At 34.2% G+C, this 15,389-nt stretch overlaps 1 protein-coding gene and 1 long non-coding RNA gene across 2 annotated transcripts; one reads left to right on the top strand and one right to left on the bottom strand.

Annotated features, from left to right (window-relative positions):
• Positions 1–652: 652 nt before the first annotated feature.
• LOC134229467 (uncharacterized) lies at positions 653–3,033 on the bottom strand. The gene is made up of 3 exons (XR_009984180.1): positions 2,611–3,033; positions 2,155–2,285; positions 653–1,090 (listed from the first exon to the last, which is right to left on the bottom strand). It is a non-coding gene; the product is annotated as an uncharacterized LOC134229467 (long non-coding RNA).
• Positions 3,034–3,771: 738 nt separating this feature from the next.
• Positions 3,772–6,321, top strand: LOC134229458 (ankyrin repeat domain-containing protein 50-like). Its single transcript, XM_062711209.1, has one exon. The coding sequence runs from the start codon at positions 4,525–4,527 to the stop codon at positions 6,319–6,321; it is 1,797 nt and encodes a 598-aa protein (XP_062567193.1). The 5' UTR covers positions 3,772–4,524.
• The last annotated feature ends 9,068 nt before the right edge of the window (positions 6,322–15,389 follow it).

The following is a 15,389-nucleotide window of genomic DNA, read 5'->3' as shown; positions in this document are numbered from 1 at the left end:
TGACACATATTTGAAGCATAATCTTTTCTAAAGGGGGGGGGGGGGGATAAATATTTTGATGGATTGTAGTATTGAAACCAAGGAACAAGAATAAACAATGTGTCTCGGTTTTGATGCGGATACATGAGAAAAAGTCACGTCGATAGCAACAAAAAAAAAAAAAACATTTAAACATTTATTATACTCCCGCTTGAAAAGTGGGAGGGTATACTGTAATCGGTATGTCTGTCCGTACGTACGTCTAGCTGTCCGTTCGTCCATTTGTTACGCTTTGGGGTACTCATATCTTATCCGCAATTCCTCTTATACCACTGAGTGAAATTTAATGAAACCTTCACAGAATCTTTATTACATATTGCCATTGTGCACCTACTCTTTTGCTTTTTGATCGGACACATATTTTGGGTTTCCCAGCCACAGCAAAACATGGACTTTTCCATTATAATCATATGGGAGGCGGGGGTATCATTTAGTCAGTTCATTGCTCACAGTACCTCTTGTTTTTGTCAAGTATAACAAGTTAAAATTGAAATGCAAGTTGCAATACATGAAATTTGTAAGATATGGTTTTGGGGAACAAGAAATGGAAAATTATAAAATTTCACACAAAAATGAGAACTAATGAGTAATAAAAAACAATAAATATCACAACTGCTTTTGCGTTTTGTATGTGTACATGTATTAAGTTTTAGTACCAATGAAACAAAGTCTTGTTATAAAACAGCAAATTATATAAGGAATACAACATACACAGAAGACCTTACATAGATTTACAATGTGCTTGTGGTTCTATGAATTGTTTTCATTCAATACATGTATGGCCCAGGTAGTACAAATCACACAAGTCTTTAATGCTGGTGACAGGTGAGCCCTGTGTCATGATGTCCACAATAAATGGAATATTTTTTCAGGAGAGCTTCTACCATGGCAGGCCCTTGAATGCCAAACAGTTTTATTTTTATTCCTGTGGTAAATTTGTCTTTGATGATTGTATTAAAATATTGGTACATATATCCCAATATCAGTGGTGATTTCTTTTCTGGAGATTATCTACACGGTTCCCTTCACAACTGTCTCTTGGCAGAATTTTCTACAAAGTGTATGATTGAAAAAAATTAAGAATATCTCACAATGTTTATTTAACAAAAATTATTTCACATTATGTATCTGACTTTCAATAAATGAAATCAAGGACTTCAAATAACCTTTTATGATATACCGGTTATTTTAATATATTTTCTAGGGAAGTCAATTTTACCGGTTACTCGATCCAAGGTCCAAGCATCGAATACTAAAAAAAGTGAACTCGTTTACTCGGATGTATATTATTTCTTTTTTCAAGGTACACATTTTTATCAGAAACTTATCAATTATAACTAAAACATGCAAATGGTAATTAGCATGTCTTCATCTACACCAAGCTGTAAAACACCCGTTATCGCCTTGATCTACATTCATTCATTCAGTGAAATCTGACATGCAAAGAAATTAATGCCACTATACCCACTTCCAGAGTGAAGTGGGTATATAGATATAACAAAAGATTCAAAACTGCGGAAAGTGAACTTGTGTAGTAAGTTTAGTGTAAATATACTGGAAACAACCAACAAATGAAATAATATGATCCTGACCGACAACATCTGTCCCCTCTCTTTCGCTAGTTATATAACCTACATGTGTACACAGCAGTTTTTCAAATAGATCCAATTAAAACAACCTTTTGTAATTTTGGGTGTATTGTGCATTTGTGTTTTATTTGATAACTAATTTTAGTACCAAAAATTATTTCCAATGGAATTCATAATTATCTGTACATGTAATGAAAAAGTCAGATAAAGTCAGAAAAAGTCAGATATCGAGTAAGCGATTATTAAACATGATAAATATTGACCGATTTGACTTCTCTAATATTTTTTTGTATTTGTTTTCTCTTTCAAAAGCCTACTATTATTAAGTAATCATGTATTTGCATGTATTTAGAAAAAATGAAAAGAAAAAAAATTAGAAAAGTCAAAATATACTTTCAAAAATAGTATTCGGTTCAGTTTTGCCATCAAAACAAGAAGATTTGTTATGCTATAAAAAATATGTATCATAAGTTATGAAAAATTTTTCCACTTAATATCTAGAAATATAATAAATTGATGTACTCACCTTCAGAAAAGTGTTTCTGGTTGTGCTGAGTTGAGTTTTCTTCTGCCATTTAGAGGTGGCACAGGGCAATTCCACAATGCAGTCTTAATTATATCCCCTTTCTGTTAGCTGCCTCCGCAGCAGGGACACATCTATACAAAACACAATGTAGTTCTTATGCTTGCGTTTTAATTTCTGTCCAGATTTTACAGTTTTGGCCCATCCTTCAACATACATGTATTAACATTAAATGAGAAAGGATATATAAATGTATACACAAACTCGGCATGATAATTCCTCAAATAATTTCTCCCAGGCATGTAATCATGCTAATCAGAGTACCAGTTCGTTCGATAAGACCCGACCATAACAGCTATCATATTACGATATCTAACATGTCTAAAGCATGCCTGCATAGGGAGACGACATTTTCAAGGGTGACAATAAAAGATAGGCTAATCACACAGCGTGAGTTACCTTGTTTATTTTGAAGAGAAGGCCTGTCACTTCCAGTCAATCATTGTAAATCATTTGTGCTCCACGTGGGTTTGTTGACAATAATTTCACGCTGAATCGTCTATATGTTAGATTATTACGCGAATGTAGTACACAATTGATAAAAGGAGTTACATACCTCTTTTCTTCTATTTTATACAAGATTATTGAAATGATAAGTTCCTCAGTAGCTATGTACCTGTCATTAATTCTAAACATAATTACCTACTTGAACTATTTTGTCCCTCATAGTATTTCTAAAGATCGCTTCAGTACCCCGTGCTAATCAAATGTTGAACCCGATTTGTTTATGTTTTAGACATACAGAGTTGTCGTTCGTTCTTCTCTCAAACGTGAAACGTATCAGCAGTAACAAAGTAACTATTCGTTCTATTATTAGGCTATTATTTTTATTGGACTTTTTTTACATAAATCAAAATGAATTGTTAAAATAAATTCGCCATAACACACGCTTTTTAATATGATAATAACGATAAATATTGGGAAGGGGTCGAATATGATTAAGCGGGTTGTATGCCCTTAGTTTAAGATACATCCGTTTGGAGTACCATGAAGCGGGGCAAACATCTTGAGAGGTCGAAAGGTCAACAAAGCATGCAAAAGTAAAAGGCGGCTTCCGCCTAAAAATATTGTAACTATTGTAGGTAATTCTGGATCTGGTAAATCGTTTATAGCGCGTCACGTGGCGTTAGAATATCGAGCAGATGGCTGGCATGTATTTCCAGTAGATCATGTTTTGGAATTAAAACTAATAGTAGACTCTTCTTCTCCACATCAACAGTTCTTTGTTTTGGATGACCCAGTTGGAAAATATCATTTAGACGAAGTTTCCTTCAATGAATGGTTAAAGATCGACAAATCTTTGAGCAGAATCTTTGTAAATAACAACATTAAAGTTGTGATCTCTTGTCGTAAATCGGTAATGTGTGAAGTGACTTATGCGTGTACGTTAAGTTCTAATATTGTTGAAATCGATGATCAGAACCTGCAATTAGATAATGAAGAGAAGAAAGGGATTTTAAAGTGTTATGTACAAAAGGATGTGCTGGCAGATAAAGAAATTGAGGTGATTATAAGAGCCACACTACTTTTTCCCTTGTTATGCCGACTTTTTATTGAAAATGAATATACAAAAAGCGGAATTAAATTTTTCCAAAATCCAACACCGGTGGTGATAAGTGAAATAAATAAATACAAAGCAAGGAAGAAAGAGAAGTATTTAACTCTTGTCCTTCTAGTCCTATATGGAGGCACTATTGATAGTGACAAATTTTTAAACCAGAGTAGAACAAAGTTTGAAGAAATTTGTGAGGTATGTGAAGTAGAAAGAAACATTTCAAGAGTTGTTATTGTTAACAATCTAGATTCTCTTGTTGGATCATTTGTACAAAAAGTGGGGACAACCTTTAGTTTTCTTCATGATTTTCTGGAGGATGTAACAGGTTTTGTTTTTGGAGAACATTCTCCGGCAACGTTACTTAAATACTGTAATTTGAAATTCATCTGACAAAAGGTACGGGTTAATGAAAAAAAATATATGAAGAAAGATCAGGACGACAATGATTTTTGTATAATGCTTGGAGAAAAATATATCGACCCTTTCGTGAAAAGATTATTAAACGAAATATCTCTTAATAACGCAGTTGAAGTGTGTTTATGTCCATCCTTACGTAACAAGAAAGTTGTCCAAAATGTTTTAAATTCATAAGTTGCCTTGCAATTGACGACTTAATAAATGTTGGGACAAGTAGTCAAAACCAGTATTTAGTGTTGCCACATTCGGATATTGTTCTTGAAGAGGAGAGAAAATGTTTTATAAACAAATTAAGTATTATTGAGAAAAACCCAAAGCGTTCTGCATTGAATCTTTTATTGATGTACAATCATGATGACATATGTGACGGCATACTTAAGCGGTTTGAAAATGAAAAGTTACCATTGAATAATGTAGATTGCAGAGAATTATTTTTAGCAACCTGCATAAATGGTAACATTGAACTTGCAAAAAGATTAGCAGTTCTTTGTGGAGAAGATTTCTTGACGGAACATACATTTGGAAAAGCATACAATATTCCCTTGAATCTTTCAGCAGCATTTAATAATATTTATATTTCTAAATTTTTACTGAATATGAATTGTAATATAAATAGTCAATTTTATGGCTATACAGTATTACACTGCGCTGTCTGTAATGGGCATTATGATTCTACAAAGATACTCTTAGAAAATGAAGCCGATATTAACATGTGTTCAATTAAAAACAATCGCACTGCGTTGTTTTGTGCTTGTGAAGATGGATTCGAGAATATAGTTCACTTACTCCTACAGTATAAAGCTGATGTGAACATTTGTCTTTCCAATGGCATGAATCACCTCTATGTAGCTTGTCATATGGGTCACTTGAACATCGTTAAAATGCTCCTAGAAAACAGGGCCGAAATAAATCTATGTGAAAACAGCGGTTGGAGTCCACTTTCTATTGCTTCCTCAGTAGGTAATATCAGCATTGTAGAAATACTCATAGAAAATAAAGCTGATGTAAATTTATGTAATAATATAGGTGATAGCCCACTTATCAAAGCTTCCAACAGAGGTCAAGCAGACGTTGTACAGATTCTCCTGGAAAACAAAGCCGATGTTAATTTATGTGATAATGATGGCCAAAGTCCACTTTTATGGGCTTCCTGCAAAGGACATATAAACATTGTACAAATACTCTTAGAAAACAAAGCCGATGTTAATTTATGTGATAATGAAGGCCAAAGTCCATTTTACTGGGCTTCCAGCAATGGACATAAAAACATTGTACAAATACTCTTAGAGAACAAAGCCGATGTTAATTTATGTGATAATGAGAGCCAGAGTCCACTATACTGGGCTTCACACAATGGACACAAAGACATTGTACAAATACTCTTAGAAAGTAAAGCCGATGTTAATTTATGTAAAAATGGTGGCCAGAGTCCACTTTACTGGGCTTCCAGCAATGGACATGAAAACATTGTACAAATACTCTTAGAAAACAAAGCCGATGTTAATTTATGTGATAATGATGGCAAGAGTCCACTTTTAAGCGCGACCTACAATGGACACAAAGACATTGTACAAATACTCTTAGAAAACAAAGCCGATGTTAATTTATTAGATAATGATGGCGGGACTCCACTATTTTGGGCTACCTACAATGGACACAAAGGCATTGTACAAATACTCTTAGAAAACAATGCCAATGTAAATTTATGTGATAATAATGGCCAGAGTCCACTTCATTGGGCAGTCTCCAAAGGACATATAAACATTGTACAAATACTCTTAGAAAACAACGCGGATGTTAATTTATGTGATAATACAGGTTACAGCCCACTCATCAAAGGTTCCAACAGAGGTCAAGCAGACGTTGTACAGATTCTCCTGGAAAATAAAGCCGATGTAAATTTATGTGATAATGTAGGCCGGAGTCCACTTTTTTGGGCTACCTACAATGGACATATAAAAATTGTAGAAATACTCATAGATATCTCTGTGAGGGAGAGCTGTTACCATGGGAGCATAATTAAAACCGGAGCCTGGATGTTACCCTCCACAAGAGAGGTTATGAACTCTTGTTTTTGTACATATGTAAATTTAAATTTTCTGCCCAAAAATTGTGAATTTAATATGTTGTTTGAATAGATTTATTAATTGTTTGATGGTGTTTTTATTGACCCCCCTTCACCCCCCAAGGGGGGTTAGACTATCTAATGGTGATTGGTCAGTCCTTCTGATGTTAGTTTGTCTGTCTGTCTATTATTTTAGGGCCTTCGGCCCTAGAATTAGTATTAAAAAACAGTTAAAAAGTTATTAGCCTTCGGCAAATAAAGGGCTATATAAAGATCAATGTAGGGGCCGAGATCACTAAGTGGTGGGTACTAGTTCTAACAGGGCACTAGTCCTCCAACACACTCGCACGCCTGCGGCTATAAAGTGCTCGAGGTATGGTGCTTCGGCGCTCTAACGAGCGCCTCGCCTGGTAAGTTTTTGGACGTCTTTAGGACGTCTTTACTATATATTCAACCAAAGTTTTTAGCTTATAAAAAAAGTTAGGGGGGGGGGTAGGTTGAATATTATGATGTATAATTAAAGATCTCGGCTGGGGCAACAAGTTAAAAAAAAAATTTTAAAATCGGATAAAAAATAAAAAAGTTATGATATATTTTATGGGACGTCTCTATCCGCGGGGCTCTATGGTAATACTAGCATTGAGCCCCGCTCTTTTTCCGCAGAAAAAGACGTTTACTCTTTCTTTAATAACTCCTTAACTAGGGGGGATAGGTCAGATTTAAGACCAGATTTGGAAAGCTGAGACTTGGCTGGTCAGTTTAAAAAAAAAATTTTTAATATCTCAAGAGGAAAGTGTCCAAAATTAATGTTAAAAATTGAATGTTTAAAGTAAAAAAAGGCCAGAAAAGGGGGGTATCGTAATTAGTTCTTGAAAGTAGTTCCGGCAGGGAGATACTAAGGGAGAGAACCAAACCGGAAATTTTTTCCGGAATATTATAAAAGAGGGAACCAAATCCGGAAATTTTTTTTCCGGAATAATAGGATATACTAAATGGGGAAACCAAATCCGGAAATTTTTTTCTGGAATAATGAAAGTAGTCCCGGCTAATGATGTAATTGATGACGTCACTGACGTCATATCCTTAGTTTCTTCATAGTAACTACACTATAAAGATGGGGAAAGTTGTGAAAAAGAAATGTGAAGACTGTGGAAAGGAAGTTAGATCAGATAACATGGCTAGACACAAAAAAAATTGTAAGGGAGATGGTCCGCAGAGGAAGAACAGCAAAAGTAAGAACTTTTTCGTCACATGGCAGAAAGATCTGAAATATAAAATGTGCATGATTCTCAGACACAAAGATTGGATACAGGGACTTACCATAGGGAGAGAAGGAGGGATAGATGGAGGGCTGACTCGCTTCCACTCGCACGCCCTGATAACTACTGTTGAGAAGATGGATTATGAAGAGTTTCAGAGTAAGTTACCTGAAAGAGCTGATGATTTGCAGACTGCAAAAAATGTGAGAGACAGTGTAAGATACATTACAAAGGAGGATTATAAGGCAATCTGTGAGGGACATGACAAAGATTTCTCTGCTGTCATTTGGAAGGCATGGAAGTATTTCCACAAATCTAAAGTTCTGTGTGTGACTGATTATCCATACTGCAGTATGTCAAGGCCACAGCAGGTCCAATTCAGAGAATTCTTTGACAGATTTGTGCAGATGGAGAAGGAAGAGGACTTACACAGAGAAATGATAGAGATGGAACTTCGCCAGTGGCAGAAGCAATGCATGGAAGAGTTAGAGAAGCAGGATGACCGTAAAATCCTCTGGATTTACGATGATGTAGGGAACTCTGGAAAGACCACACTGGCAAAGTATCTATGTTTCGATGTTAATTTATGTAAAAATGATGGCCTGAGTCCACTTTACTGGGCTTCCACCAATGGACACAAAGACATTGTACAAATACTCTTAGAATAAAGCCGATGTTAATTTATGTAAAAATGATGGCAAGAGTCTACTTTATCGGGCAGCCTGCAAAGGACATATAAACATTGTACAAATACTTTTAGAAAACAAAGCCGATATTAATTTATGTGATAATGATGGACAGAGTCCACTTTATCGGGCAGCCTCCAATGGAGATACAAACATTGTACAATTACTCTTAGGAAACAAAGCCGATGTTAATTTATGTGATAATGATGGACGGAGTCCACTTTATGGGGCTTTCTACAATGGACACAAAGACATTGTGCAAATACTTTTAGAAAACAAAGTCGATGTTAATTTATGAGATAATGATGGCAAGAGTCAACTTTTTTTGGCTACCTACAATGGACATATAAACATTGTACGAATACTCTTAGAAAACAAAGCCGATGTTAATTTATGAGATAATGATGGACAGAGTCCACTTTTTTTGGCTACGTACAATGGACATATAAACATTGTACGAATACTCTTAGAAAACAAAGCCGATGTTAATTTATGTGATAATGATGGACAGAGTCCACTTTATCGGGCAGCCTCCAATGGAGATATAAACATTGTACAATTACTCTACCGACAAGGGTGATTTAAACATCGTAGAAACAACGCTGATGTCATTTGGTGTGATAAAGGTAGTTTTTGTGCAATCCACATGGCTGCACAGAAAGACCTTGTACCTATTTAAACATTCTACTGGGTTTTAACCCAAATCTGGATAATCGAACATCCAGAGAGGGTTTTACTCCATTGCATCTTGCAGTATTCAATTCTCATGAAGAAGTTGTAGAACTTTTGCTGCAGCATTAATCCAATATTAACATTGGAGATAAGCTGAATAGAACTGCATTACACAGAGCTTGTCTTCTTGCTAACCAGAACATCAACAATATTCTGAAGCAATTTAATGCTGATGCCACACAGAGGGATTTTTTCAATGAAACACCAATAGATTTTGCAAGAAAGAAAAAATTGGTTGATATTGAACGAACCCTAATCAAGTACGTGAAAGAAAATAATTCTTTCACTGGCCTAACTCGTCGAAAAAGAAATGTATCCGAGAAATGTATAATAATGTGAATACGTTTATTCTGTTGGATTTCCACGCAGAACGTTTTCTACTAGAATGAAAAATGAAGTCATCTTTATTTTTTTCCAGAGATTATACAGATTTTCACAGGTTGACATATTTTCATAATTTGGAACATGCGGTTTCGGAACTGAAAGACATTTTATAAATACGATGACTATTTTTCTATGGACTTCATTTCTTCATCCGATTTTGATATTTAACCATCTTCAGGCATGTTCATAAAACTTTCCTAAGATTTGTCCTAAGATCATTCCTAAAATATGACTTAAGAAGAAATTAAAGAACATCCTAAGATCAACTTAGGACATATCATAAGATGTATCTCGACGGTGACTTAGGAACATCTTAAGTTAGGACATCCTAACTTACAATGAACATTTGTTTCTTAAACATTTATCGATAAATATATAATTCTGGAGACATTTTACGGGAAAGAAATTACATAGCATTAAAAAAGGAAATCCATTTACATGACATTGTCCATGTGACCTCAGTGTATTTTAATGTTTGTATTTTTGATATTATAAGATATTTTCTACCGTTTGTAAATCGCATTGAAACAAACCAATTGTAGTTAAGATTTATAGTTTAATTAAGAAATAAACAACTTTATTCAGTGAACATGGCGTTATGAATAGCAATTGCTCTGCTGGCATATTCCATGATGCGCGCTAGCTATACTTCTCAATACGTTTTATAAGTGTAGTAGAGATCGTTCTACACGCGTGTGACAGAGCAGTTGCACTTACAGCAGGAGCAGTTGCGTCTATATAGTGCTATGAACGCAGTTGATGACTACATGTTCATAGGGAGAGAGAGCAGTGGATATCCAAATATAAAATAATAACCTCTCAGTGATCTTTTTGATGATGATTATGATATGAAGTTTTATAAAAGTTTACTTCATTTTTTGATAAATAAGCTGATTCAAAATAAAACGAATTTTGTAGGACACAAAAAAGTATTAAATCAGGGAAATCACTAATTTAAAGCCAAAATTTTATTCTTGAATATTGAAATTCACAATAGTTTAAATATTTGAATGACATTTTTTTAATTTTGCATGTTCTCCCAGCCGGTTAATTAAAGAATTAGAACATCTCAATGGTTTCATTGTCTCTTATAAGCACATGGTATGCTAGCAGATCGAGAAAAGGGGCGTATGAATGGCCCCTCCTTATTTTCCAAAGACAAGTTTATTGCTATTAATATATATATGATGGAAGTTTTTGATAAATGACGATTATGTATATCGCAAAAAGGTCATGTTAGAATGATCATAAGTTGTACTGTATCTGTATCTATAGAACAGTCATTAGCATATGAAAGAGGGGGTATTATTAGTTACATAGTCTTTTAGTGACAGGGTATGGGATGATACCTGGTTAGTAAATTTCATACCTGGCGAGGCGAAGCCGAGTCAGGTATGAAATTTACTAACCAGGTATCGTCCCATACCCTGTCACTAAAAGACAATGGAACGAATTTACCCCACCTGTGCCTATTATGACGTGTTTGTGACGTAATACATCGACCGGGTATAGATTTACAACTGACCGGGTATAAGTAATCCACCGCCTTCACGTGACAAACTTCAACTAATCGTAAGCCAGGATTTCAAGGAAAAATCGACAGAGGCGGGGTAATTGTTTTTATATTCATACAATGTATTAATATGACATTTTAAAAATAAGAATGGGTGGGGTGGCGGTCATAATATGTGATGAATGTCTTTGACAGTGAGATAACAACGGTCATGAAATGGGGAAGGGTGCGATAAAAAAATCAACTTACCTGAGAAAACTTAACAATCATAATAAGGGAAAGAATATTGCCAAACTATCTTCGCTAGCAAAGGGTTTCTGATACGCTATTCTCCTCATAAATCCTAGTTTGGAGAGTGATAGAGAGGGCGGGGTCAATGTTTCAACTTTTTTCATAACCTTTTTTCATTCAATCATTACCCTCATTATAATAACCTTGTTTGTCTTCATTTACTTTGTACTAGTATTTGATACGGAATGAGCAGATCGACTGATAATAAAAGGGTCCCCCCTCCCCCTTCACACTTCATCGCCCGAGGAGCGTTGTATTATATTTCTCTGACCAATACCGAAAATATTCACTATAATACTAGTAATATCCAAAATTTGTATTAGGTAATAACCGGAACAGCACAATCGATGTAGCATATATGAAAAGAGGCCTATTGGTAACATTTCTTGTTTAATTATTTGTGTAAAACATCTGCAGCTCATAAACGGACTGCCGAGAAACAAGACATGGTCGCTGATACTTCCAATGTCAAAAAACATAAGCATCAAACAAACTTAGGATGCTCTTAGGACAGGTAATATGTTGTCCTAAAGTTAGGAAAAACTCACAACCTTTATGCCCATTTCGTTCACCTATTTCAGGTTCTTACTGTTAGAAAATAAACAATTTTGCTTTTAAATGTTGCTAGATTCAATTTAATAGACACTTTCTGTGATTACTAAGGTTTCGTGTATATATGGATTTGTTAAAAGGTAGGAAGGAAAATATCAAGCTTTGTGATTTTTTATGAGAGATACGAAATGTTCCAGATGCTACATTAATACTAGTAGTATGAAGATTTTTAAAACTTTTTTATTTTATATTTTATTGTAGGGATAATTTACAATATGTACAAACCATAAACTAATGAGTTGGCTTATGTTGTGAAAACAAAAATAATTTTATTGTTATTAGGCCATTCCAAGTTTTTTTTTCTATGTTTAGCGTCCGCGTGCGCGTTGGTTTTTGACACCCCATATAAGAAAAAACACACAACACCAGGAGTCCTGAAATTGAATAATTTAGTCGAAAGTTTTGAATTTTGTCATTTACTCCAAATAATTTTGTACAGTAAGTTATATTGGGTGTATTTTAAGCATTTAATCCCTTGTTTTTGCTTAAGAATAGATATTTCATCTATTAAAGCAGTTTAGTTAGATCAAATCATTTGAAGGGCGTCATTTTTTTTTACTTTTAAGCCTGTGTTTTATGTTTTGGCTTGTGTGTATTTTGCGAATAGGTAGGTATGTTTTTGAAAGATGGGTGGACGCTAAACAGAGAAAAAACTTGGAATGGGCTTATGATATTATCATGAAGTGAGTCAAAATACTTTTTAAATGATTTAAGCAGCTTTGAAAAAATAAATTGTAGAAACTGTATGTATTTGAATTTGAAACACTCAAAATAAATGATTTTTTACACTTTGATGAAATGATGTTTTAGACAAGATTTATGATGATTTTGTTACTGTTGTTGTTGCTTCTATCATTAAGGTAGTCTACGGGTTCTGAAAATCAGCCGTTATACTGGTAATTTACTGAAAAATTTCACAAAACTTTCTCTGAACTCACAAAGTAATGTGAATATATACATGTATTTTTCTTTAAAATTCATCATTATTTGTATTTATCAAACGTAGGGAAAAATTCAAATATCAAATATTTTTTTCAGGAAATGTGAATAAAAATAAAATTATTTTAAGAAAATCGAAAGGTTTTGATAAGGTTCCCCTGTCTGTATGTCATTCTATAAATAGATGTTCTGTTACCAGAATAAAACTTATGTGACCAGATATTCCTGCTGAAGTTTTTCTTGATCTTGCTGCATCTATGATTGCTTACTTTTGGAAGTGATATAACCGTATAAGACCTCCAGACAATACATGTTTGAAATATTGCTTATGCTGTTAATTATAAAGTTTAACTACCGTGGTAAATTGTATTTCAATTTTTGACATTTTTATGTTAAATGCCATAAGATATTCCTTTTGTGTTTTATATATTCTTCCAGTTTCTGAACTTTTTTGTAATTTTTCTATTTCAACAATCTTGGTTTCATGAAAAACAGTCTTTGTACCACTTTTGTAAATTATGAGTCGTGTTCTCTGTTTTTCTCAGTACTTTGATTGATGTATACTAAGCAAACTTTGGCGGAAAACTTCATCAATGGTTTTATGCCCGTAGTATTTCTGAATATTTTTTTTACATTGTATATATATATTTGCTGATGACAATTACTGTATTGATTTTGCATTGCATGATTTTAAAGGTTAAAAAAAATTTTTAGCAAATAATTCTCTGTGCTATGTTTTTTTATCCCTAAAGCGAAAACTAAAAGCTTGTATTAGGTCGTTCTTATTCTATGCTAAAAATCTAACGATTCCTTGGAAGTTACTAGTTACCAGTTTGCGATGGTTTTTATTTTATGGTATGTCCTCTGAATTGCTAGAGATATTTAACTATCTATTACCTATTAGCGACCTATTAGCAAGAACTTTACACTATGGTTTTAATTTCCTGCACGATAAAGGTTTGAACCCACAAAAATTCAAATCATCGTTTTTATTTCACAATCTACTGTAAATAACAGTCTTATCGTACAAAATGTACAATTTATTATATAATTCAAACAAGACTGAATAAATAACAAACAAGAATGTCTTTTCTAGAATTTATGTGAACACTTTTATTGTTTTCAGCATTATACGAAAAAGAAAAAAGAAATTTTGTGTGATGCAAAACTGATCCAGAAAATAAGATTGTTATAAAACTTGAACAAAATATCAGATTCATTACAAATTGTAAAAAATCTAAAAATCCCTAATCATTTTTTTTTTTTTTGGCTATCTCAAACCAAACATTAACAGTACGACTTTTTTGTTATCACTTATGTCCACATTTCAACATACATTTATTTTGTTAGAATAATACGTATATTATAAGAAATAATATTATATGGAGGAAAATCCAGAAAAAAACTATTCATAATATATGTATGCGTTTACATCATTCTAAGAGTTTAAAGAAAGAACAATAATCTAAATGTAATCATACTTAACACTAAATAAAAAGTAGATAAAATGAATGACTGATTGCCAGTGAAGTCATATTAGGTCAACATTTTCCTAGGATAAGGAATATTAAGGACAATTCATGTATTTCGCCTGAGCTAATTTTGATATCGGATCCTTTCACATTCATTTACTGGAATCGCATCATATCGGGTCAAATCATCACCAGTGGGAATCACACATTATCTCGATCGTGTCTAGTCACATTCACCAAACAGAATCACACATCATCACGTGTCTGGTCACGATCGTTACATTTACCAATCAGAATCACACATCATCTCGTGTGTAGTGATCTCCACCAATCGGAATTAAACATTGTCGGATCTCGTACTTATTCACATTCACCAATCAGAATTACACATCATCTCATGGTACTCCTTGTCCTCTATCAGTACAGAATCCCGTTCAAGCAGCAGATCGGCCATGACATCGGAAGTCATCGGGTGTATTCTGCTTGGAATACACATAGAAGTCTGTTTCTTGTCTGCTGCGTCACTTGCAAGACTTTCGGCAGGGACTTTGGAAATTGGCGGTGTTATAGAAGCGAACTGTTTTTCGCAGGGTTTTCCCCAGTCCACGTTTGATTTGGGTCGCTGTGAACTACGATGAAGGGTTGATTCTCTTTTGGTGGATTTCTTTTTTCCAACTTTGGCCTTCGTTCTCCTATGCGTCAACCATTGCTAAAAACAAAAACAAAAACAACTTTCAAATGAACTATTTTAAACAAAAAAAAATCCCCGAATTAATAATTATGTGACTAACCCTACAATTGTGACAACTAAAACCATCATTCCTTCAACTGAAAGCATGGGAGAAAAATACTGTTGCGTTCCATCAACATATAAAGTGTTATTTCTCCTTATTTATACACATATTTTGAATTGTATTCAGATTTTTTAACATAATATAATGATTGATTGTATGTTGTTTAACGTCCCTCTCGAGAATTTTTCACTATTATGGAGAAGCCACCACTTGCCGGTGGAGGGCTACAAATTTTGTCCTATGCTCGGCACACAAGGCCTTTGAGCAGTGAGGGATCTTTTCCGTGCTAACACATACTACGACATGGGGCCTCGGTTGATACGGTCTCATTCGAAGGACCGGTCTCCATGTCCCACAAAGGGATTCGGACCCGCGACGCAAGGATTGACTCCTTACTTCGCGACTCTAGAGCAGACGCTCTAACCACTGCGCCACGCGGGCGACAAAAACATAATTTTT

This window comes from Saccostrea cucullata, unplaced genomic scaffold, assembly GCF_032062105.1.
Source record: "Saccostrea cucullata isolate Sc308-1 unplaced genomic scaffold, CSIRO_AGI_Scuc_v1 ctg477, whole genome shotgun sequence".
Lineage (NCBI taxonomy): Eukaryota > Metazoa > Mollusca > Bivalvia > Ostreida > Ostreidae > Saccostrea > Saccostrea cuccullata.
This window is presented reverse-complemented; position numbering and strand designations above follow the sequence as displayed.